The 26,997-nt window shown below is 39.0% G+C and overlaps 1 protein-coding gene across 2 annotated transcripts in view; it reads left to right on the forward strand.

Moving 5' to 3' along the window:
* The window catches only part of NME7 (NME/NM23 family member 7), a 92,869-nt gene that overhangs the window by 40,777 nt on the left and 25,095 nt on the right, over positions 1 to 26,997 (forward strand). For both annotated transcript variants that reach the window (XM_030019822.2, XM_030019823.2), the window contains exons 8-10: positions 11,302 to 11,366; positions 12,215 to 12,283; positions 16,161 to 16,262. In XM_030019822.2, coding sequence (XP_029875682.1) covers positions 11,302 to 11,366; positions 12,215 to 12,283; positions 16,161 to 16,262 — 236 coding nt within the window. The remainder of the gene's footprint in view (positions 1 to 11,301; positions 11,367 to 12,214; positions 12,284 to 16,160; positions 16,263 to 26,997) is intronic.

Below are 26,997 nucleotides of genomic sequence, written 5' to 3' on the forward strand. Positions count from 1 at the left end.
AAATAAACCTTTTTGCCATTTCCTATGTGCTGCTGAGGCTTTGAACTTGATTATCTAATTACGATGAATATAATCTGCTCATTACACATTTACAATTATGTGAAGTTTCACTTGCATACTTGAGTTTATACAGAGATTTAGTCTTTATTTCTGCAGAAACTTTTGACGGAATTCATGATTTGAATTTTGCTTTCTGGTCCTTTTTCCCAGCGTTTCTTTTTCCTCCGGAGTCTGTTGCATAACTGATTCTTAGAAGGAAAAAATCTTCTATTTTTCCATCCTGGAGGATGGTTTGCTTTAACCACAGCTGTAAGCTAGGAGGCTTTTCAGCAAGCATACCTTGCAAGCTGTCAAAAGGCTGGACCTAATCTGTAGTTTACACTGGTTAATTCTCGGACAGAGTCCTTTCTTAGAAACTGACTTTGATTACTGTAGAGGGTTTATAGGGTTCCTATCCAGTGACAAAGCAGTGGAAAATCACCGTTGGTTTTATCTCTGGCCTTGCTGACCCTCTCCTGATGGGCATACAGAAACATCTGTTGCTAGGCAGCTGCAGCAGCACAGCCTGAGCACCTGCAGCAGGACCTGGCGCAGCACTCATGCACGTGATAAGTCCTGTAAGCATGAGTACCAAAAGCGTCTGCCAAGCTGCAGAGGAACCCTGGGGCCTGATAAAGGGTGTCCGGGGAGTTACACAAAGTTTAACTTCAGCTGTCAAGGGTGCTGGTAATGCTGGAGGGGTGGTATCGCCAGCCCTCTTAGGACCGTGTATCATACGCACCTCTTAAAGAAGTAAGGCAATAGCTATTTTGTCAGTCTGGTGTCAGCATAACGTCTTCTGTGGAGGATCAGAGATGGGAAAACAGCTGGGAAGGCCATTGAAGGCAACGTAGCCCAGCGCTCCGGACTAGACAGCTTTAGCTCATTCTCTAGCGGCTCCTCCCGGCAAAGATGAAGTACTTCCCTGGCTGGCTGGAAAGTTGGCAGTGGTGAGGTGGTTGTATTTTAACTCTGAAGAGGGTTTGCAAGAGCAGTCCAATTCCTCTTTATTGTGAGCTGAAAGAATGCAAAAGCAACCTGATGCTACTCCATGCAGACTTGTTCTGTCCAGGGGTGTGTTGGGGAGACATGATGTGGTTTGACTCCTCTAGAATCTGCCATGCATCTCAGTGTCTTTTAGCCTCGTCCTTGTCTTCTCCTGAGACCAGTTTTCAGTCGAGGAGGATGTTAACTAGTAAGCACAGTTCCTCAGTGTGTTTACTAGGACTATAGGGCTTAATTGTTTAATAATTGGAGAATTTTAGTGTGGATCTGTGTTCTGTAACCCACTTGCTTCTTGTGCTTGGAGCTTCTGATAATTCAGATACATGGTCACAGTTGCAATCATTTAGACATTCTCTTTTTGTAATTCCCCTTATGTTATTAGATCTGAAGGTATTAGCAGTAGTGCTCAGAAGCCAAAACTGTAAGTGCACCAAAGTGGATGAACTTCAGTTTAATGCCCTGAGGACAGTTATGACTTGACTGTTTTGTTGGCAGAAATAACACCTTGTAGATCACTGGGTGGGATTAACTTTAATGTATTTATGTGTAACAGTTTAGTCATGTTTGCTGTAGGAATTAGAATTTGGTATTTTGTGACTGGTTTAAAGTTTCTTTGATGTGGCTTTTCCTTAATTCCTTTGAAAAACGAGCAGGGAAAAAATGATGAAAGTAGTGGTGATCAGGCTATAAAGGCTGAGGTCAGAAGTTTGTTACATTTCACATTTTGTACTTAGGTTACAGCACAGAGCGTGAGAGGTGAAATCCTTCCCTCCTTTTCTGCACTCCCAAGCTGAGACATGGGTTCTCCTAAAGTCAGAGTTTTGCCCAAAACAAATTTGGGGCTAGAACTGTGCCACGAATTTGAAAAGCAAAACTGCTAGTGAGGAATTCATTGGACCTGATGCAAACTGAAAGGCCTGCCTAGATGTGAGGAAGCCTCTATGGTCTTGAGGGCTCCTAGATGTGAGACTAGCTACCCAGACAGGTTTGTTCTCCTAGTACGTCTTAAGCTTGAGATTTTGTTCTAACATTGCTGGTAAGTTAAACCCTTGTCCCTCTTTTGTTATAATAATGGTAAAAAAAGTTACAGTGCTGTCTTCCACATTATTCTTCAACTAAAATTTAAGTCTCATAGAAAACAAAAGGAGTGGGAGTGGGTTCTTCCCATGTGGAAAAGATATTATGTGGAAATAAGGTTTTAGACCTGTTCTGAGTGGATGATAAATCTTAGAGAGCGCTGCTATCTTAACTTAATACCTACTGGACTGCTTTAGAAATTCATAGACCTTTATATTGATCAACAAAATGCTGCATGACAGGTAACCCTAAGAATCATATTTCCTTATTTATGTGAAGACTTGGAAAAATTTTAATTGAGAGAGTAGTTCTTTGCTCCAGAGACAAACCTAACTTGGACAAAAAGAATACCAAGGACATTAGTTCAGTCTCAAGCAGGTACAGAACCAGGGTTTACTTACGTAGGATCTCAAAGGAAGTTACTTTACAAGAGAGAGTGGGTAGAGAAGGACTAAAATCCAGCATTTTAGTAGCTTATATGCCTGACTGCAAACAACTGAAGAGCTGTTCCTGACACACGATATACTTGTTGGTCTTTGAAAGAGAGAAGGCATTGCTGTGAAAATGTCCAATTGACCTCTGTAGTGTGCTAAGTGAAGTTACATGTATGTGGTTAGGCAAGGAAATAAGCTGGAAAAGAAAAAGAGGATGGGATAGAAGAGGTGCAGATTTGTCATCATTCTCAAGACTAGGTATCTAGATCATTGTTTTTTATCATGATGATTTGTATTCATTAGATAAGATTTTTAAAAATGGTAAACAAACTCTGGAAATTGGTTTTTTTTTTTTTTCACCCTGGGTTTTTAGATGTAAGTTTGAGTAACATTATTTTGATTTTCAGGAAACTTTAAAATAGAACAAGGTTTTCAGAAAGCTGTTTTCTCATACTTGAGAAAAAATGAGGAAAGGAATTTTCTCATAAGTAATCTGAAAGTATATCTTCTGTCTGTGATAAGTATTCATAATAGAAAGGTGAAATGCAGATGCTATGGACTTCACCTCATCGTAGGCAGAACTTTTCTTTGTATCTTGTCTACAAAGTTGAGTACCGAGGGGCATCAGTGATAGCCTTGATACACTTAACAATTAGAAGTCTAGAAGGAACTATTTGAAGATAGAATCTGGAAATGTAAAAAAAAGTAGGATGAACACAAATCTTTGCATATACTTCAAAGAAGTACAGTAGATCATTTGAGATGTGACCTCTGGATATTCCCACATGCAATATTGCAATATGGCAATCTTAGTGGTGCAGTCATGTGAAAACTACCTAGTAAAGCACTACGCTTTCACATGCAGGCCTTTTTTGCAGACAGATTTGCCCAGGCAGAAGATGTATTTATGCAAAATTAAATGTACTTTGTTTCTTATGTTTTCCTTGAATATATTATATATAGGGTTTTGAAGTGTTTGGTGGTGTCTGGTGGTCCTGGGGTTTTTTTTGTTTGTTTGTTTTTGTTCTCTTTAGAGAAGCTAGGAAAAAGTGATTAAAATAAAAGCAACCAACTTTACCACTTTATCACCATTTTTTTAGAAAAAAATGTAGCTTCCATGAGAACAGTAGTCCATCCACTTCTGTCTGTGTTTTAAATTATTTGCTGTAGTTGTAATGATGGATATTCCTTGCTTGGGATGTTTATTTTTGAAACTAAGCCTAATGTTGGTTTTTGATTAGTTCCTGCATAAAGTTTTAGCAGCTTGGCATTGGCTTCCCAACTTTGACTTTGGATTTCAGTGGCTAGTGGGGAAGTGACATTTCTTTTTTTTGAGTTATGAAAAATGTATTTTACATTTGAATTGATTAAGAGGGGGAGGTGAACTGAATCTAGAAATCCTTTCTGACAGTTTGAGACTAGAAGGAAGAGGAGGAGGTATACTTCAGAGAAAAAAACAGATCAAATGGCACATATGAAAAGATACATTAGGAATGAGTGTCTTGTTACTGCATTTTAAGATTTTCATTCTTAAAGGGTTAAAGAAAAGTTAATTCTAAGAGTGATCCAGGGAATTTCAGGCTAATGAAACTTCTTTCATACCAAGGAAACTGATGAATCAAGAGTCTATAATTTCATTTAAACCATTTAGAAAGTGAAGATATGATGGACATTTACCAGCATGTCTTTTTTGAAGGAAAATATGCTATACTGATCTCTGAATTCTCCAAGTATGCTTTCCATAAAGGAAGGTAAAACAGAGCCAGATAGTCTAATTCACTTGAATATCAGTGTCTTCTATCTTGCTGTTAGGAAACCAAAATTTTCCTTTAGCGAAGCAATTCATACGTTTAGATCTGTGCAGCATGGGCATATGCATAGCTTTAAAAATTTTCCTGAACATTGGACTGGACAGGAGCACATCAAATTAAAAGGGCTTTACAAGTGAAATCGTCACCCATCCTTGGGCCAGTTCTTGTCAATATTGTCATCAATGACTTGGATGGGGAAGGACAGAGCATGCTTGCAGTGTTTGCACGTGGTACCAAGCACCTACAACGGTTTTGGAGGATGTGATTAGAATTCAGAACATTCCTGATGAACTGTAGAAATGAAGCAATCTGAAGAAGATGAAACCGAACGTAGACAACTGCATAGCACTGCCATGGAGGAGGGAAAACAAATGCGCAAATAGCAAATAGAGAAGAACTGGCAGGGTATCAGTGAAAAGTCTGTAGATAAATAGTTGGAATAGCAATATATCATAAGCATATGCTATCTGTGCATATGTAGCATGTGATATATGTGCATATCTATCATAAGCACAATCAGTGTTCACAATGTTAGACACGCTTTGTTTAGGTTTTTTTTCAGTAACTAGTTCTGCTCAGTGCTGGTGAGAATCCAGCTTGTGTACCATGCCCAGTTTCTGGGCACTGTGTTTCAAAAATAACATAATCAACTGAGAGCAAAAAGAATAAGAGATTTAGCCAGTGAAAACTTGATGAAAACTTGAAAGGTTTCATTTATGTAACCTGAGATGGAGAAGACAGGGTTATACAGCTTTCTGTATGTAAATTTGGAAAATACATGCATATTTACTAATTTAGATGAAAGAAGATTTAATCTAATCATTAAGGAAAACTTCAAAGTATGTCACTGGCCTCATATCTGTGGATGTAATGGAACTTTTGTTACCAGAAGTTTTTGCGAACATTTTAGAAAAATTAAAAAAATGCAGCCATGCATAGTCTAACTTCACTGTACCTTGGAGCAAAATATAAATATCTTGAAGTCTCTTCTCTTACTGCCCTTTTCAAATCAGAGCATAAGGAGAAAGGCAAGGTTTTGGGTCTGAAAAGAGCAAGACACAGAATGTAGGAATATGTGATAGTCTTTCGCCAAGTGGAAAATAAATGATACGAGCTTACAGTGTATTTAGTATTGATCTAGGACAGTGAGTGGGCAAACCTTCCACAGGAAGTGGAATATAAAATTAGTAAAGGCTGGAACAGATTATAGGGGATCTCCTGAGGGTTTCAACCTCCAGAGTTAAGTTAATTGACAGTGCAATAGTAGGTTAAAATTATTGTTTATAATTATGGGCTAATGCACGCTACAAGGCATAATTTTAACCATTTCCTTTCTGTAACTGTAACCGTTCATGAGAAGTCCCATGCACAGTGTTTAGTCGGGATAACCAGAAAAAAGAAATAAATATTAGTAAGCATACAAATGGTTTGAATTACAATACTGAATGCCATCATATAATCCAGTGGTACAGCCTCAACTAAAATACCATGTTTGGTTTTGTTCACACTCAAGAAATAAGCAAAAGTAAATGAAAATCATTATAGCCATAGAAACATTCTCCGGCCAGAGTGACCATATTCTTTTCAAGTGAATAAAAATCAGAGTGCATGTGCTAAAGGAGTACAAGATAATTAAAAACTCGAAAGAAAGAGGTGAAAAGAAAAACAAACTGGGTATTTCTTTTTAAGCTTTCTCTTAGCACAAGAACAATGAAAGACAGAAACCTAAGCCTTTCTGGTTTTTTGTAAACATACAGCCATCAGTTTGAGTTCAGCATAACTGTTGCAGAAGTATTGATCTCTCCTTCTTAATCTTTCTTTCTTCCTCAGATTCCCTTCTCAAATGGCACACACTGCACAGCTAAATTGCTGGATACTTTCTGTAGCCTGGCTGTGATCTTTGACTTGAATTTCTGTATGGGTTTTTATATCTTTATTTTAAGTGTGACTATTCCAGTCTGTTCCTATGCAAGAACTCCCAGAACAGTTTCTTTTTCCTACAGGTTTTCGTAATTTCGTGTCTTAATGCCCTGTCTGGCATTCACAAGTGTGGTCTTGCCTTGTTCATAGTGGTTCAGAAAATTGCAGCGGGGATTAAGCCTTTGAACCTTCCACCCCCTTTGAATCTTTCTATTGGTTCCCATTCTCAGTTGCATCAGACACTCAGCCATTTTGGTTTCAAGGTCCCTAAGATTTACTGTCTGTATGCATAATTTTTCTTGTGCTAGCAAAATGCCAACTTCTTTTCTCCAGTAAAGCAGTGGTGATATCTTTTGTCTTCACCCTTTTGGTATTTTCAAATTAATATTGTTTGTAAAGATTTTCACCAGTGCTGCAGTGTGTTGGAGTTCTCCATAAATATCTGTAAAGCTGCCCTTCAAACTTCTTAAGGTTCTTCTTTAATACAATGCCTAGGGAGAAATGAGAAATGATAGAATATCTTGGATTCTATCACTATGAACAATATTCTCTCATCATTTCCTCACATGTTCCTCTTTATTTTCTGTCTGCATCCACTTGTCTTTCCCTCCTGCCCCCTTCATGGTTAGGCTGGGTAGCTTTTGAGCTCCCCTTCTCCTCTCTGTTGGCCTGCAGTGTGTGTTGCTCAGGAGACCCCCGTCCCTCTGTGACCCACTTCTTTGTGCTCCAGAGTACAAATACAAAAATGACTGTATATCCTGTTTCATACAGGACATAGTGAGGCTGGGAGATCAATAGCTGCAGATTATCACTATGGCCAAACTTTTGAGGAGTCTAGAAATGATGTATTTATGTTGTGTAGTAAGAATGCCTAGAGTTGCGTTATTTCTAAGTAGGAAAAAACCCCTCTCTTCTCTAGGAGAAGAGTTCGATAAACCTTGTTCTTCAGGAGAAAGGTTGATCAACTGATGGGAGGAAGTGCACTTTTTGAGAAGGACATCTGTCAGCTTCCTACTGCACAGTGTTTTGCAATGTTGTCTGAAACAAAGATTAGTGAGAACTTCAACTGGAATATGTTGCAGGAGGGCCCAGCTCTGAGTCCCACTTTTTCCTCTTTTGAAATTTACAAAGGACTTGGCTGGGAGTCAAGCCTGATTGTGATTCTCTGGAGTTTTGGGACAGGACCTTAACACTTGCCAATAAGGACTCAGATAATTTCATTATACTGTGAAGCAAAATTGCATTTTAAAACGTCAACAATAGACATGAAATGAAATTGCTACTTATAGTTAGTGCTACTTTAAGCATCTGGTACCGGTTACTTCTAGAAATATGTTATTGGATTAAGTGGATCATTGATCTGATCAGTCACAGCAGTTTGTGTATTCCTGTCAAAAAACTGTTGCTGTTGCAGAGGAATTATTTTTAATTATTGGAAGGGTATTAAAAAAATGACGTATAGAGGTTGAGATGAGGAAGCTAGTTCTTGACTTGCTTTGAAGGCAGTCTGCTGTCTTGCCTAATAAGCTTTTAATGGTGGAATGGTTAAACTGGGAAACAGGCCAAGAACAAAGTGAAGAGAATGTAACATCCCTAGTTGTAGGGCTGGTGGTTCATAGTGCACTAGGACTGGCAGGTCCCAGTAACACAGCTGTTACATCCCATTAATTAAAGTGCTGTTAGGTTAAAAGTGACTTTCGTGGACTGTTTTATTTTATTCCAATCCATAATTCTGCAAACAGTTGTAATATTTTGCAGTCTGATGTCTTCTCTGCTACTTTCTCCTTCTTAATGAAGGACAAATTTCAAATACTGTATGTTGTAAAGCAACAAATTGTAGAAGATCAATGTAACTGAGGAGGTCTTAGTGCCTTATCATTTTAGTTGATTAAAATATGTTGGAAGATTATCTGTCCTGTATTAGGTTCATAGTAACGTAATGCTGCCTAAGAGACATAAAGCGTGTGCATGCTCTCTCTTTCTCTCTTTCACTTTCATATTTGTTAGGATTAGTATTAAATTCCCCTAGTTGTATTTAGTAATGCTTGTGACTCTTTTGTGCTTTGTGACTGAAAATTCATCATAACTGGTGCCTAATCTGCAGCTTTGATTTGGGTTCTTACTGTAATCACATTTTAAACATGCACTGGCCCTGTTTGAAGGGTCCTTCAGAAGTTGTTTTTTCACTACAGATCTGGATTTTAAAGTTGAAAACAAGTTGTTGAAAGCTGCTGAAATGGCACTCTGTCTAATTAGTTCTTTTCCTCAGCCTTATCTGCCCACAAAGGAGAGGACACGTCCCAGTTCAGTCATGCAACTGGCTGAAAGGCTGAAACAGATCCCAAGCCGAGCCTTGAGCTTCCATTCTTCTGTTGCTTGGGGATTGCATCTATGCTTTTTGTCTCTATTTTGGTTCAGGTAGAATTTGAAAGGAATGTGTCCCTAGGAGAAGTGATACGTGTATTGCCTAAACTGGGACAAGGGAGGCCGAGTCACTGGATTTGTAGATCTGTGCTGCCACTGGCAACTCGCTTATCCTCCTGTGCCTCAATTCCCACATCTGAGAAGTGGAGCTAACATCTTGATTTGCAAACATAAATGACATCTCATGTGTCTTCCTCAAGGCGCTTTGAAATTTTTTGGGAAGGCATCTCTCTGTGTACAATGGTGACTATAATTCCTTTGGTTAAGCCTTTTGGGGGTTGCAGTTGTGGGCAATCTGTCTGGAGCAACAAGGTGCTCTGTTGCTCTCATGAGCAAGAGTGAACTCAGGAATACAAAGTACAGGAAAATCTTGATAGGTTTATTACAGTTAATTATTACAGGAACCTTGTATTAAAGACCTTTATGCAAAATATCTCCCTACTTTGTTTTCTATAATTAAAGAAGCCTGTCTCGTCTCTACAGAGAATGAAAATCTTAATGACTTCATTAGAGAAACAGCCCAGAAAGCTGAATATTTGAGTCCCCCTTTGTTTCTCTAAAACATGGATTTTGCTTACAGCTCATAAAACTGCTGAGGACAAAAGTTCTGTAAATAGCAGATCTCCATAGTACCCCAGAACCTGATACCTGATGTATTTTAATTAGATGCTTTCCAGCTGTGAAGCCCTATGTGAGTGGCCCATTCTTAACTGATAAAGTGTAAAATGGAGATCTTTTGGGCAAAGCAGCTTTCTTGTACCTTTATCATAGCCTTGTCCCTGCAAGTGGCGGTTGCTATTTGTCTGCCAGTGACCTTTCTTTGTCTTTGTTGGTTTCTGGTGAAGCAGTGGCTGCTGACTGGAGTATTGGCTCTGAAGATTGAGAATGAGGAAATGTTTATGCTCTGTCACAGATTATTTATTCTTTTATTTCTTTCCTGAATGATCCCCAGCCAGTCACTTAATCTCTTTATAAACTGGCCATTCATGTCTGAAGTCAAGACTGTAGGCTCGCTGCCTCGCTGGAACCTGTGTGGAAGCATCTGAACTGCTCAGCCTTTTCAGCAGTGTGGACAAAAAGAAACTAGAGGTCTGGTTTCTCTCTCAGACGTGGTCTTGCATTTCCTGGGCAAACCTGTCCAAGTCTCTTCATTTTGCTGCTGCAATTATTTTTTTGTCACCATGAAAAAAAAAGGGGAAATTTTTTTTCCCTGGTTTTATAGCAGTGTTATAAGGAAACTTTTATCAGTGCTAGTGAGCCATGGTGTAACAGTATAGTGGGACAGGAGCTGCACCTGCCTCTGCTTGTTTCTATGTTCTGTAAACCCAAAGAGCTGCAAGGACTAAGTATGTACCAAAATCTATGTGGGGAAGGTTTTGCTACCTAAAGCTTAATGTGAAAATACGGTGGGGGATACTTCAGGGATGGGTTTTTTCATTTTCATTTGTAAACACAATTTTTTAAAGCCCTCCAACTATCAGTCTCATTTACTCAGAGCTTCCACTGACCTTTAATGTGGTAGGAAGCTCACCAATACTATGCCACAGATATTAGCAGACTGTGTACAATTAGATCTTGAGCACGCTAGAACCTAGATACTAGCTTTGTTTTATTCTCATATACTAAATTTATGCAGTGCTAAAAAATCCTGCAATTTAAAGACTAGTTAATGAAAGGATTTAATGACCAGGAGTCAAATCCTGCAGTTGTCATTCATTACAGGGTATTCTTCTATGGTTAATTCTGTTCTGAATAAATGTCCACAAATTTGTAGTTTCTCACAAATTGTACTAGAGGACAAACATTTGCGTTCTGTAAAAATACTGATTCTATGAAATTCATTCACACAGAGTACTGTACTTGGCTGACATAATCTTCAAAATGGCCTGACCTTGTAAGCACAGGCAAATCTAAAATACATATTCAGTGGAAAAATCAGTGGTTCTTGTTCTCTGAAGTTTAGTGTTTTGTTTTACAATGTCATTCAGTCTTTGAGGATGCATTCTGGAGAGATTAAAGCAAGCAGTTCAATCAGCAATAACATATTTGGGAGTTATAACCTTAGAAGCAGTAGGTTATTTTGCACTAATGTGTTTTTCCCATAGAAGACATGAACTTTTCTGCTGCTTTATTGGTAATATTTATTATCATCCTGCATTGTTTCTAGCTTAAAGTAGGACCCCCACTCTGGTGAACACTGTATAAAAAAAAGAAAATAGGCAGCATGTGCCCTAAATGGATTACTGTTTAAGCATCAGTATTGCCAATGGAACGTCATTAAAAATATAAATCTTGATCTTGCAGCAAATGGGTGTTTTACAGTTGATCTGAGAAAAGCAAAGGCTTCAGTAATTACCTTTTTTTGGTAGAGATTCTCTTCAACATCTGGATGGAATTTAGTTGTTTGAAACCATCAACACATCACCTTAGATAGAACATACAGTATGTGAACTCAGCTCTGCTCTCTGCTTTGTCTCACAAGCGCAACACCATTTTTTTGGTTTGAAAATAAGTGGTATATTGGCATAGATACCTTCCAGTTGTAAATTCTGCTTTTAAAATTGAATACTGTCTTTTTTGTGTTTCTTCAGGGTTAGCTGGAAAGATTATAAAAGCCATCATCAATGAAGGATTTCAGATCTCAGCTTTGCAGATGGTAGGTTTCCTTTTGTGTATGTTTTTCTGATAAACAGAAGTTGAAGTGCTGTATGCACTTCACAGCAATGCACAGGTGTCTTCCTGCAATATAAAACCCTTGTGCAGACTGTGTAGCAATGTTTTGGGATCAGCATTGTCCCTGTGATATTTGTGTTTTATTATTTGATTGATCAGCTGATCTGTTTCTCATTGCTGGGTGACCTTGAGCCAAGATACTTTACCTCTCTGTCTCTCACTTTCCCTATAGTTAGAAGGGGGATAATGATAGTCTGTCTCTTCTGGAGCAATTTGAGATATCTTTACAAAATATACTAGCTAAGATTAAAGAAATTATTGTTCCTTAATTTTTTAAAATATATATTTAATATGAATTTAGCAGAAGGTTTTTAAAGATACTTAAAGGATTTTGACACCCTGATCACCCTCAGCAGTTAAAGGAAGTTGGCACAGAGATTGTTCCCAAGAGTAGTCCTGTAAGTCCTGCCCTTTGATTTTTGTGAAAGTGTTGAGATCTGAAATCCCCCCATGACTCAAATCCCCACCACAAATGAAGAATAGGCCCTTTCCTTTACTATGCAACAAACAGATCCTCTTGCATGTCTTAGTGGTATCAGCCAACACTACGTTGTCTACTTATATTTAAGGTGGAAGAAGATACTGTGTGCTATGTTGCCTGTTGTGTCATTTTCTAAGTTGTTGACAAACTTCATATTGCAGCTGTAAAGCCATTCCTTTTACCTAGTAAAACCTAAAAGAGTAGTCTGAATGTTTGCTAGTTAAGAAGGGTTGTCTATTTTTTTGTTGTTGTTGCTTAAGGCAGACTGGCTAACATTTTTGTTTTCTTAGTTCAACATGGAGCGTGCAAATGTGGAAGAATTTTATGAGATTTACAAAGGTGTTGTCGCTGAATATATGGTAAGCATAAGTTTGAGAAGAATCTGTTTAAAAATAAAATACAATTAAATGAGGAAACAGTCACATCTTTCCTTTTTTTGGATTGTGACAGGATTTCTTTTAAGAACTGGTCTTGACCAGTTCTAGCTTGTTCTCAAATAAACTAACTCATCTTGAAAATTGTGCTGTCTGTGTTGTAAGAAAGGAGAGTCTTTTGTGAAAATTGTTCAGCCAAGGAATTTGTAAAATACAGCAGAGTGAAACCTGCCCTACCTCAGATAAGTTATTTTATTGTGGTAGAGCTATGAGAATGTGTCACATCTGTATCTTTGTTTGATTTGATATTGCAATAGTGGCTTGGACCAGAATATATATTTATTATTGTGTTTACAATGAGGCTGCTGTATTTGAATGCTTTCCTAATGACATTTTGAGCTATTCATAAGTTTATTGACCTGACTTCTGTGGATCTCCAGAAAATTTAAAAAGTTTAAGATATGCTGTAATCCCAGTGGACTTCTAAGACTGTATATCTTATTATGTATGCCTTGTTGTACCATCACATAAAACTTCCTGACTGTAGATAGAAGAACGGGAATACAAGAAGAGGAGCTTGCATTTCTGTATCACCTTCCATCAGAGGATTTTGGTTCATTTTACAAATAGTAATGAGTTTAGTTTCACTGCCATGCTATGTACTATGCAAATTATCCTTAATTTTTAAATGGTTAAATTATTAAAAGATATCTACACAGTTACTAATATTACTCTGATAATGACATTTTAATTTTCTTTTTCCCCCTTTATGGTTGTTTAGTCTAACTTACTTCAACAGGGTTTGTAGATTTGCCTTTAAATAGGTTAGGAGTACTGTTAGTTCACTCTCAGATTGGGGAATACTCTTAAAGTCTCATCTGATAACACTATTTTTGATGAGGGCCAAAGGAAGATTGGACAGGCAGACATGTAGGTACGTGGCAGAATTCAAATATGGTAATATCTGACCAGTATTTCAGGACCTGAAGAATCCCATGGTACTGCAGAAGTCTCTGCTTTGAACCAAACTGGAAATTCTCTACCATCTTCTGTGGCTCTTTTGTACAATCTCTGAACCCCTAATAAGTTGCAAATTTTAGTTACATAATTTAATTGGAGAGTTACTCAGAAGGGAAGGTGACATTTAAACAGGGTAAGTCAATAAAGAAGATATGTTTTAGATGGGATTTGAAGAAAAGTGAGAATCTAGGGCTCTGTCCTGCAAGCCATATGTGCTGGATGCACTCAGCTGAAATGAAATTAAATGAATATCTCCGTGCACTCAGGGTATCTGTGAAACAGGAAAACGTGGGAAAGCTAATCATGATGGTAAAGGGATCCAGAGAAGGCACATATGGGAACAGCAATAGATAGTGTCAGTGCAGGCCAAATAGGAAGAAGTATGCTGCAAAATAGGATATTGAAGAAAGAATATGACCTCTTATATCTGTGACTCAGAACCGTCTGTTTTTATCTGAATTTTATTTACCATTCCAAAATAACTCAGCACAGAAGATACTTGGCATCCAGAAATCCTTTTCAAAAACTGTACACCCATTTCTTCTGGTTACCCCTTGTCAGTCAGATAAAGGCTTGACATTGCATATAAAGCACTTCTCTGTGAAAAGAGAAAGCTGTACAATTGCACAAAATTTTAGCTTTGTTGGTGTCTCCTGCGTGGGATTTTGCATACTACTGATCAGGTTTTGTACTGTTTTGCTTTGTATTTCCTACTGTAGCCAGAATAGAAAATGGAGAAAAAAGGAGGGAGATTATTTTGGGTCAGCTCAAAATCTACTTTGTTAATCAAAAATGCTTGAGCTTGATCCAGCTCCAGGAATGGTTTTAGTTGACCACAAACTATGTTATTTGATGAATAAACTATTTGCTAAAGAAAATTTGATTTAGCTGTAACTGGGAGTCTTACCAGAGAAACAGTGTCTGCTATTTAAATTCAACTCTGGACTTGATGAGACTGTGTAAGGTAGACCAAGCTTGTCTCACATAGTACCACCTGCCTCTGTGCTGTAGTTGATGGCAGATGGTCTTCAGTCCTCAGCTTTGTGTTGTAATGAAGGAGTCAGGAGAAACTTTGCTCACGTTTGCTGTTGCTGGTGGGATGTCAGTGCTGATACAGAAACAATAGAAAAAGGAGGAACAAGAAAAACCACAGTTTGCAGGGAGGAATTCAGTTGATTCAACTAAAGTTAAAAGCCTGTTTTTTCTCCACTTTCCTCTTAGCTGTTATTTAGATGACAGAATTCAATGAAATTGTACAGAGTAGTGACTTTGTGGCAATTTACTGTTTCTTAACAGAATGAAATATATTGCCCTTTGACCTGTTCTTAACAGAGGATCTGTTGGTGTTAAGACAGTTTTTGGAATTAAAATATTTGTTCATTTTGTAGAATATGAAACTAGTCTGCACTCTTTTCATGTCCTCTCAGGAATACTTCTACCTACATTTCCTAGGATCAGGTTGATGATGGAGGCGCTTGGCTAAAATTCCGTCCCATTGATTTCAGAGTGGGGAGATTAAGCACATGCTCTCATCATGGAATCTGTTATGAAGATAGTAACTCTTTGGAATAATGCTGCTTGACTTGGAGTCTTTGTGTATTTAGTTTCCATCACAATTCATAAAAGGCAGAGAAGGACTTAATCCTTCTTTTTCTACTGCTTTTTTGCCCACTCTATATGCTCTTGTTCTTTGCCATGGCTCATCCTTGACCTGCCCATGGGTGGTGGGCGTGATTGCAGTACCTTGCTTGTCCTTCCCTGTCCTCCCTTATTTCTTGTGAATGTTTTTTCCTTTCCTCTTTCCTCACTGGTTTTGGTTCTTTTCATTGTCCTGATTTGTTTAAAACTGGTCTACCCAGATTTCTAGACAAGTATGCAATTATAAGGCCATGATTTAAAAAAGGAAGTCAGACTAGAACATCAAAATAGATTCTTTCTGCTTGTGAAACCTAAAAGGAAGTCAGACTAGAACATCAAAATAGATTCTTTCTGCTTGTGAAACCTATACCTCTAATTAACAAACTCCAAAATGGCACTAATGCCCAGAGTTAATTTAAGCTTATGAAAACTAAGACCCATCTTCATCACCCACTCAGAACTCACAATGTCTCTTTACTCTCCAGGAGGCTCCAGGGAAACAGATGATTTTGGTGTAACTGAGATTCTGGTTAACAGTATACCACAAGAATGTTGCCAGATCAAGGACCCTTACCCTAACAGGTGGTGTCACAGGCACAGGTTCTGTTGGCTTGTGTATCTCAGCTTCTGTAGTAATACATGAAGAAAAGGCAGTGAGAACCAAAAGCCCAAGGGACATTTTAATGACTTAAAGCCATCAAACAGGTGTATATTTGGAAACAAATATAGGCTATGTACCCTGCTCCCTGTAGGGAACACTGCAAACTGCATTGCTGCCTGTGGAACTGGCTGAACATAGTGTGATTTTTCAGGCTTACACCCAGCAAAGTGTGTTCCATTGATTCAGTCTAGTTTGACAAGTTATGGGATATTGCTGTGAAATCCAGGTCTAGACTGATAAGGATGTACCCACAAAAGAATTTAAAGTATTGTGGAAGCTGTTGCATGCTATTTAGCGTCCTGTTAAAGCTGAATATCCAATTTACCTCAATTTCCATCTTCTAAACCAAGTAGCAAAATGGAAAACATGTCTTTTGTTGTGAATACTAATGATATTTTTGTTTCATGTCTTTGCTTTCCTGAATGCACCAATATTTCTTAATTGTTCCTGTCCTGTAAGTTTGGGTCTAGTTTTGGGGAAGAATACAACCCTTGCTAATGCCCAAAGAAGCTCAGATTTGCCTCTGTCTTTTTTCTCTTCCAGGACATGGTTACAGAGTTGTGTTCAGGCCCTTGCATAGCAATGGAGATTATACAACCTGAGCCTCCAAAAGTGTTCAGAGACTTCTGTGGCCCTTCTGACCCTGTAAGTACTTGCTTGAGTGATAAGGAATGCTTAAAAAGTTGATGTGCTGTCTATGTGAATTAAAAGATCAAAGTGTGGTATGGCTGCCACATACTTGCTGCATTCATTGGAAGCATGTAAGCATTACCTTATTGTGGAGGTCAGATGCTAGTCTTAGTGGACCAATTTGCAAATCCTCTAGCAACTCTTCTGATCTTACCTAAACCAGGTGATAAAATACTGTGATGATATTTATGTGAAAGGAAAGCTATCTAGGCAAAAATCTCTGTTAAAGATTCATAAATATTCTAAAACAAGGCTTCTGAGCCCTGGAACAAATAGTTATTGCTTGTGCATGCCAATGTAAATTAAATGTTAGTCCACTGCAGTCTGTGGCATTCTCCTAGGATGAAACTGTAGTATGAGAATTGGTTCCTTTGTTTTTCAGAAGGAAGCGAACAAAACAGGGTGTAAAAGTTCTCGTACCTGTTTGCTATGCCAATGCTTTTAGCTTTTATTTTTCATTTCTTGAGGTGACTAATTGGATATGTGTGACACTGTGTGCAATTTGGAGACAAGCATAAGTGCTGTCTCAAAAAGCTTGCAGTTTTTTGTTGAACGATGAAGGCTACTATACCACACAGGAGACATGAGGTGAAATATCAAGATGGAGACAATGAGGTCAGGGTTTGTATGGTTTTTTTGGTTATGATCTGATGTTTTAGTTGCAGACTGAGTGGGTTTACCAGTTTCCATGGAAAAAAATCACACAGATTAATATTTGAAGGGGAGAACACATTGTTCAGGATATATTTTTCTTCAGATCCAGAGCTTCCATTACAGAAAGTACAAGTTAAAGGCTTTATCCAAACCTTTTTTTCACCTTCCATTTGGTAACATTCAAATGTTTCTCTGCTGGGTTAGCACCTTGTAAGCAGAGCATAACCTGGTTATCTGACTTAGTTTTAACTGCAGGATGATATATCAGTGGTAATGTACACAATGTGGTGGTTTCAGTTTGTTTTCAAATTCCGTGTTAAAGGTTTCTGATCTTGAAAACTTTCAAAGATGCAGTTGTTTTATTTGGGCCTATTATATCCTTTTCATGTTTCTGCTTGTTTAATGCCTGATACTTTAAAATCAAAATATGCTTGCAAACATCACAGCTGCTTTAGGTTATTAAAGACAGTGTACCTATACAAGGGGAATTTCTCTATTTTCCCTTACTGCATCACATGAACAGCTCTGTCATAGCCATACAACATGTGTGTGACCAAAGGAATTGTTGATGAGCTGAGGAACTAAGGGTTGTATAAACTGATGGCTTCTCTGGGTAGCACAAGAAAACAGCAAAGGAGGGAACTAAAATTCCTGTCTCCCAGATCTCTTGCTAGTGACCTACCTATGCTGTTTGTGTTTCCCTTTTAATAGTTAGTTGTGTGACTTGTGTGACTTGTGAAGTGAAAATGAGTACCTGCCTGCTTCTAGTGGAAGCAGGCAACTGTAAGTTTTGGACACTGACTTCATAGCAGTTACACTAATGGTACGTTTGGAAGATAGGCAGCGTTATATATTTCTGTCTACTGTTTCCTATAAGGATTGCAAATTAATTGGTTCTTCAGGCACATAAAGCATATGTACAGTAACTATAGCTGCTTTCAAGAGTGATCTTTGCCTGAAATTTATCTGTCTCTTCGGATAGCATTTGTAGATCGTCCTTGAGGAAGAAGGGACTAAGGTATCTCAGTGGTCTTTTGTCACTCCCAGCCGGAATCATCAGAGAAGCTCACAACTGAACTTTGTGGTTACAATATCTGGCTCAAATAGGAGTAACAGAAACCATAACAGCAGTTTCATTATGTAGCAAGGTTATGCACAGATCGTGAAGATACCATGGACTTGTTATTCTAGTGATTAAAGTAAATCTAAGTGTCGTGCAAATAGTGCATTATCACTGAGAGATGTGAATCTCTCTAACTTTTTTGTATGTTTGTTCATATATGCTAGATCCTGATGTGTGTACAGCCTGTTTATAAACGCAGGTGAAGAGCAAGTTTACTATAAAATGCACTTTACTGGGTCACTTTGGATCCTGTTAAATAGTACCCTATTTGGCAAGTAGTGCCATTGAAATCACTGTGATTACTCTCAAAGCAAGGTGCTGTTTGAAGTGAGTGAAGGTGTTGGAATTTGACTTATACAATGAATCTCTCCCAATCACATGTGCTGTTAATTATATCGTACGTACATAGCAAATGTAATAATTACTTTGTGGCAAGTCAGATATCTAAACTGGGTATGAATGTTAACAGCCTTTTCAGTCTATTCTTGGTTTTGCAGGGAGACAGTTGGGGTACACATCAATAAAAGGCACCCAGAAAGAGGTGATATAAATTTTCTCAAATCAAAGCGAGATGTCATTTGGAAATAGGTCTGTTTTTTTCCAAGTCCCTGATGTTTAGGGCTGAAGAAAGAATTACAGTTTTTCCATTTTGAAGATTATGCTTTAATAAGCTAGCAATTTATACCAAGTGTACAATGCTAAAAATGAAATGGAACTTAGTGCTATTTTCTCTAACTGGGTAGTATTTTGTTAGCGCTGCAGGTCAGTAAAGCTCTCTGCCAAAAGTACCCTTCGTTATAAACCAGCTTATAAATACTTTGTTTAAACCTCTTGTGTGGTAGTAGGGAAGACTACTAACCAAAACCCTGTTTTGAGCCTCTCTGTAGTAGTGTACGAACAGCCTATCAAATCTGGAAAGCAGGCAGTGGGATAAAGATACTTGTCTGCAAGGAGCTGTGCTGGACATGCTCGCTCTCAAAATTACAGTGACCTGATTGAAGGGCTCAGTGTCACAGGTCGCAGGCTTGTGGAACATTTGTTCCCGGTGGCTAGTATATGCACTAGGAGAAATGCTTTTCTGCAGATCTTGCTGCTGCTTACATTTTTGTTGTACACTGGCACTTTTCTAATGAGTGGCCAGCTGGGTCACTGCACTCTTGGTGAACTTTCAGCATCTTTAGTTACACTTGGCTTAAGCTCCTGGAGTGCAGCTGGATTTTTTTGTATCATTGGTGGCCTCATCTGAGGCCTTTCTGTAATCTTTCAGATCAGCTGTGATGCTTGTTTTTGTGTTCCAGTTGCAGCCTCTAGTTTAGCTGTTCCTCAAAGCCAGGTCCCAGACTACGTGTGTGACTTGCTCTTGGTGTTGCTCTGCGCCTCATTCTCTCTGTGCTGGAACGTCTCTGTGGCCAACCTGTAGGGTTTAGAAATGGAAGGCACTCTCCACACCTACTATAATAAACATGTATTTGTGCTTTACTTATTGTTACAACACCCCTGTAAAAGGCCAGCAGCCGTTCTGATACCCATCTTGAAAATACTGTTTCTTTACAACATTAATAAGGGCTGTGTAAAAAAGATCTCCAGGTTCCACACAAGACTGTAGCTTTTCAAGGAGGGGAAGCACCCACAGCCTCTGCTGTGCACCGAAAGCTAGGAGGTTTGAGATATTGAGATTCTATGAGCAGCTGAGCACTTCTATTTGGGTATTTAAATTTCAAATAGGAATGGGATTTCTGAAATTACTTTGAATTCCACTGATTTTCCATAGGGTGTTTGAATCATTTAAACCCTTTTTCAAAATATAGTATAAAATCTTGTAATGCAGGTAGTTAAATTACATTTTTCATGCTGGGTGCTATTTCAGTCTGTTTCTACTGGTGCAGTTCTGATATTGAGAGAAAAAAAATTACACCTATGGCAAAGAGGTGACTGCTCTAGAAAGCTAGGAAGAGGACTTAAAAAGTTAATTAAATCAGATTACTAAAGAACGCAAACTTGAACTTTTGATACACACTATCACTTCGAAATAAGAGTTGCTAACTGCAACCAAAGTTCAACAGAAAAGAAGCTATGTTTCTTCACTGTAAAGGAATGAAAGTGCTTGGAGAGGGGTAGGGGTAAATACAGCACAGTGTGCACTACCAAGAAAGCTGTTTTGTTTAAGTGCGGTAAGAAAAAAATCCGCAAACTATTCTGCATTGATTTGACATTGTTTCATGTGAATCAGAAAGCAAAGGCTATAATGGAAAACCTTGAAACAGGGGGATGGTGGCCAGGGAATCCTATCACTGCTTGAGCTTGCTGGCATCGATGTTTCGTTTGATTGGTGTTTGTGTATTTTTGGCCTCTGGAGCACTTGGAGGCCTTTTGTTATTACCTTGTTCAGACCTAAGTCTGAAGCTACAGCTGCAGTTCTCACATCTTCATGCAGCCTCTATGTTGAAATAGGTAGTAACATGAGGTGATTACGTAGTATTCATACAACACTTGTAAAATGCTGTAGAAATTAGATATATTGCTTTTATTTTTTTATTTTTACCTTTCTTTTGAACTTTCTTTATGCACAAATGAAAAGGTTGGTTATAACGTGATTCCAGGAGTCTACATCAGTAATGTGTTCCTGGCTGACTGCATAACTTTTAGTAGTCTTAATAGCTTTTAGTTAGGATTGGCAGTACAGTAAAAGTGACTCAAGTACCTTCTGCTGTGAGATATTATTAAAGTGATGGGACATGCTGCAATATTTCTGCATCCAGTGGGCTGGAAAGGGATTTTCGTTACTTGCTTTAGATCTTAACCTGCATTCTTTTTACATTGAGGATTTGCAATTTTAAGGGTAACAGTGTATTAACAGTCTTTTGTACTTTTGCATCAACGCCAAAGAGCTAAAAGGAAGATTAGAAGGTTTAAAAGAAAGCTGTGAACTGAAAGAGCTGGAGTCTGCTTTAGCTCCGTTCCTGACCTCACTGTGTGACCTTGGACAAAAAGTTCAATATGTTTCTGCCTCAGTTATCACGTCAGTTAAATAGGGATAACGATATGAGCCAAAGAGCACTGTTGCTGTAAGATTCTTGTTTGTATAGACCTTCTGTGAATCTCTGGCACTGAAAATTATCTACATGTGTGGCCGAAAATGTTCATGTTCATTCCTAGAACTACATTAGCAGCACCACATTTTCATATTGCATCAATAAAAAATAGTTCAGTGGAAGACATAAAGAAATATGAAGACAATTTTTGAGCTCCCAAGTATTCGTTTTCTGGCAGTACCTTCATAGCTGTTTCAATGTGGATTCTCCCTATAGCCTAGTGAGCCTTGGTCAGTGTTGACAGTGAAATACATAATGTGTTTCCAGAGAAATAAGATTTATTAATCTAATTCTTTGATGAAGAAGATCTTCATATAATTGATTATCTGCTCAGATAGCCTGAGTCATGTAATAATAATAAAAAATTCCATTCAGAGCCAAACTATTATCAGCTAGAGTAGCAAACAGATCGATCGATACCAGTTACGATATCCTGCTGTCTAAGCCTGCAATGGGAAAGACATGATTGAATTGCTTAGATGTTATTTAGGGTCAGCCATCTGACTCTGTCCTTTCAGTTTTTAATTTCCACATCAGCCTCTGCAGGTCTAATGAAAATGTGTTCTAGACAGTGCTAAGGCCTCTTAGTTGGGGGACATGGTAATTTTTGACTGTCTGCGGGGGGAGAGTCTTCCCTCTAGTGCAGCCCCCTTTTGCTGAGCTGACACTGCTTATTCATAAAGTCTAAAGTCTTGGTGGGTTCAGGACTTCTCCTGCCTTGTTCTGTGTCATCCCTCTGTGCTGGGCAGGGGGCTTATTAAGACTGGATCTAGCAGAAAGGAAGTGTTAAGACAGCTGTGCTCTAGTGACCCACAGCTGTAATGTGATTGTAACCGTAAGTTGCCACCACCACTTTAGACTGTTTGAAATTTATCTCCAAAAGTGTTATAGCTTGTTGTCAGAGACAAGCCTGTGTCTGTGTGGATGCCAAACACCACACCTGTGGCAATGAGTTGGTTTCCCTGGTTTAAAATGGATGGAGTCTGCACTGGCTGCACCAGAAACAAGACTGATACATAAATGTCATATTTGTTCTTCCTGTCAAAGCTGTGTGTAGCCCTGGGAGCATCTGAGAGTCAAGAATCCAATGACTGTTTTTTACAGACATGAATTCAGTATTCATAGTAAGTTCTCCTGATGTGTTTCTCTTGCTTCTGAATGGGTATTGCAGAGGTCTGCAGACCCTGACACCCTCCTCCTTCCACCCTATTTGCTTTAATTGTGTGTGTGTGTGTGCTTTGTAGTGGCACGTATGCATGATCTGGTTATAATTTTGAGGTGACCTGCTTAGAGCTCTGTTTCTTGCGTACTGTCTTCTCCAAGCCACCCTTTGCAGGCAATGGGAAGTCCTTTGATAGGAAGAGGGACTTCAGCCTCGCTGAAGTATGTCTTTGTGGGGAGATTAGAACAAAAATCAGAGCACTAGTAGTGGTGGAGGACCCTTTTGCTTGCAAGTGGCTTGCTTTAAATATCGCTTGTTATTGCCTGAAGGCTGCTGTCACATGATGGCTGTTCAGTGTCATGTGGAACTGGAGTTTGTAGGCTCACTTTGATTCTTGATGGGTAGGTGCATATGTGCTGAAAATTGCTGTTATTAGTGGTGACTGGCAGTCTCCATCGGGAGACTAAATACCAACAGAGCCCTCAAGACTGAACTCTGCTTTAAATCCAATGTGACTGAGGCATGTTGGCAAGGTTACAGTTTGAAAAAAACTTCTATTTGCCACTCCTTGTCTGAGGCTCCAGAGCTACCAGACTTCAATGTGTCAGCAGTGCCTAAGTAAATCCTGGATGGGAGGTCATTGAACTTAGATTCAGTGGTCACAAATTACAGTCGTTTGATGAAGTAGATAATAAAAGATATTACATTGTCTGATATCAAGCCCACTACCACCACAGAGACGTGATGCTGGAAGAGTCTGCTTCTTTCATCCTCTGGAGAGAAGGTGCTGGGGACTTCTGGGAGAGGACTGAAAGTGGAGTACATTTGCATCTTGTTTCTGGCTGCTGCAATGCTTTTTTTTTTTCCCTCAGTTGGCTACCAAAGCCCCTTTAGCCTATCTAGGGGGTTTTTTGTAGTTTCTTCTGCTACCTGTCACTATGATATTTTACTATCCCCGCATGACAGGGCACCTTCTTGACTGCAATGTCTGGACATTTTCAGGAAGTTATCAATGTTTTGTCAAAAATCCTGTATGGCCTCCTGGAAAGTAGCATCAACTTCAGAAGCCTCAGGGCTCCCATCTGTGTTCTCGTCTTTCCCTTATGTCGGGCTGTCTCTGGCTTTGAACTGGTTCTTCCTGGGCTCCTCGTGCCTGGTTCCAGGCTGGAATAGCTTACCCTATTTTAGCAAGAGGAGAGAAGCTGAACATGAGCCCAGAGACTGAAGAAAAGCAGAGATGTGCCACAAAGCATTAACAGCACTGGTTACTGGTCTTCCTTGACTTGCTGTGCTGCCACAGAGACCTCCTACCTACACCCCAGAATGGGTAATGTGTCAGGGTATCCTGGAGCTAGGTTTTTAGGCCTTTCCCTGCAAAGCATTGTAGGGCTAGCCATTTTGGTAAGGGTTTAAGTCACACTTAGAATATTTACTTTTTAAGAAAACTCAACTTCTTGGTCAAGGACTTTGTACCATTCAGCTCTGCAGACAGATGAAGACATTTAGCCTAATCTGAAATCACGAAGACTAATTGTAACTATAGGTAGGTGTGAAAGAAGCCTGAAAGACTGGCTTAGGGATGCTAAAGGCTCCCTTTGCACTCAAACTGAGTGCGTCCCAAAGTAGTAGGTAGGTGTTATTAAAAAAGTGGTATTTTAAGCATCTATGATGAATACAAGATTCTTATAAATGCTGTGAGTTACATAAATTTGTCTATTCAGCCTTGAGGAGGTGGGGTTTTGGTTATAAGTGTCCATCTGCCTATCTTGTTTTGCAAAATGAATGCTTCCATATCCTGTTTGTATTGCATCTTCCTGTTTAGGTTCTCTGCAAGCTTTGAATATATGCCAAGTTTTAGAGACTGGTGTTACAGACTTAGTATCTCATGTAGATGGATCATATTTTATTTAAAAGGTGACCGCACAAAGTTTTAAAAGTGCTTACTTGCCTAGTTTCTTTTAGTATTTGCTTGGTTTGTTTTTTAAATAAAGCTAGCTAATACCATATCTTTATTGTATCTCTGCTTATATATCTTAGATGGATTAAGGAGAAAAGTTTTGTTTCTCACTACTGTAGAAAATGAGGTAGGCTTCTAACATATCAGGTGACCGTGTGATACCAGCCTGGTATAGACAAATACACAATGCAATTTTACACCCATAGGCTGATCAGAAGTAATCCACAGGGTTCTCTCTACGGCTTGTTTCTCCCAGCTACACTGGATTACAGTGCAATTTACCTCGCCTATGGGAGGGTTTTAATGCTTTTTAAAAATCAAAGCATTCTTCCCCCTTGTGAAAATACAGTCTTTGTCAGTAAGACACAGAGCTGGTCATCAGAATTCCTAGGTTGTAGTCTCCTCCTGCAGTTGCAGGAGGTCTACCTTCCTTGGTGATTCCTTATTTTTCCGCCCCCCCCCCCCCCCCCCCCCCACTTTGGACTGTTCTGTTATGGTTCTGCTGTAGCTGCTGAGGTTTCTGAGAATAGATTCATTAATATATTTGGTCCATAAAAGGCACAAGGTAAGAGCCTTTTCGAGAACAAGGTGGTTCTGGGTTAATTTCAGTCTGCGCGGTTGTTTTCTTTGCTTACCTTGTGTTCTGTTTGGTTACAGCAGACAGCAAATCGCTCTTTTACATTGGACAGTGATGTTTTTTAGTATATAAAAGTTAATCCCTGAAAAGAAGCATTAAAGCAAAAAACAAATTCTCTATAACCTCAGCCCTTCCTTGGAAAAAGGGAGCAGTGTTTCCAGAAGATACGGGAAGTGCCGAGGTCACTCTGTCTGGAAAAGAAAATGATACTGTTACTGCACTAAACAACTCTTTCCTCCTTCTCCAGTTTCTTAGCATCCTGGTCACAGTGACCTTGTGTGTTTGCAGAACCTTTGATTTGAATAGATGAAGAGCGTTTGCTTACGTGCCTGACTCAGATTTTTGTTGACTGTAGATAGCCTTGTCCTTCACTTGAATTCTTCCTCATTTATCATTGGAACATAGTTTTGTAGTGCTGTTATGTATACTTCAAGTTATGAATTAATATGAGTGATATCTCCAGTAAAAAAAAATTAACAAAATAATAAACCAAAGTAGAACTTGTTAGAACAGGCTGCAAGGACTTTTTCTAGAGCACTATAGAAGGCAGTTAGCAAGAGTCAGCTCACAAAGGTGCTTGTTGAAAATGTGCAATAAAGTTATAAACGTGTAGAAAAAGGGCAGTAGGGCACTCACTTTTCCATACAACCATGATGATATTGTGATCTTGAGTATCCTGAAGTTGACTGTAGCTGTCCCAAAAGGTCTCATGTCTTTCAGTCAGCAGCTTATGAGTAGCAAATTCTTGGATGTGTGTGATTTTTTTTTTTTTTTCTTGTCCCTGAGGACTGCTTTGTTAATAAATTGGTGGAAGAGCTAATAATAACCAAACAGAAAAGGAGCTGCAGATCATAGTGTATCTTATGTACTCTTGATAAACTGGTACACAAAAGAGATTGATCTGAGGGGAACTGATCACTGCTGGAAGGAGATCGACCAGTTTCTCAAGTGGGTTTCCCATAATAGGAATCAGTTGGCTTTCTAGGTGACATCCTTGTACTGTACATTGCAACAGGGTGTGTATGGACTGACATTCCCTAGGTGCTTTGCATGCTGTTGTAGTAATGCAAGAAGTACATGCTGTGGCCAGAGCATATCTGCAGTCATTTTCTGCTTGAGCTACATTATTGAAGGCTTCAAAGTGCGTGAAAACAAATACCGTGGCCTAAGCCTTCCCTTCTGTAATAAAAAGGAGGAGGTAGTCTGGGTTTGCATTTCTGATGATGATGGGTGGTATTATTGTTGTTGTTATTATTGCTATTATTTTAAATTCTCCTCTCTGCAATTGCTGATAGCCACGAGAACAGCTGCAGTAACAGTTTTCGTTCTGTACCACTGGTCTCGTTGACTGTGGATACTATTAACTAAACAAAGGCATTTTAAAAACTGGATATAAAATGATGAATTCAAGTACTGAAAACCTGCTGAATAATTTGGGGTGCTGCTTGCTGGTCTGTTTGGTTTAGGCTGACATTCTCTGTTCTACTGCAGGGCCACCTGAGCAGAATATTTAGCAGCTGCTTTCGCTTACAATATGATAGACTGCATCTGATGTGCACATGGGACTTCCCTTGGATACTCCTACTAAGAAGTTTTCCCTTTCTATGTGTCCCTTGACTTCTCAGATCAAGGCACTAGAACAAGGTCGGGGCGGAAGATGGGTGAGCAGCAGTTCTTCATGTTCCCATGGCAGCTCTGAAGTTCCCCTATGTGACTTGGCATGGCCTGAGTTTTTGCAGGCTGTGGCTTATCATCAGAGTGCTGCACAGGAATTAAAATAGCATTGAATCAGGGAGGGAGAATAGTTGAGGAAGTGGTCTGAGATTCAAAGATCTGAGCTAAGAGCTAGACATTGAACTTGTGATCCTTGTGAAATGTGTATTTCTTTGTGCCCCTGGAAAATTACTGTGTCCCTGTCTTGGTTTCCCACTCCAAAAAAATGGGATCCATTCTGCTCCCATTTTCTGTTCTTTGTATCTCTTCATATAAGTTTTCCAGGCCAGGAGCTGTCTCTTAGTATGTATAGAACACTGACTAGTACAGCTAGTCCTGAATACAGCAGGGG

Source organism: Aquila chrysaetos, chromosome 7, assembly GCF_900496995.4.
Source record: "Aquila chrysaetos chrysaetos chromosome 7, bAquChr1.4, whole genome shotgun sequence".
NCBI lineage: Eukaryota > Metazoa > Chordata > Aves > Accipitriformes > Accipitridae > Aquila > Aquila chrysaetos.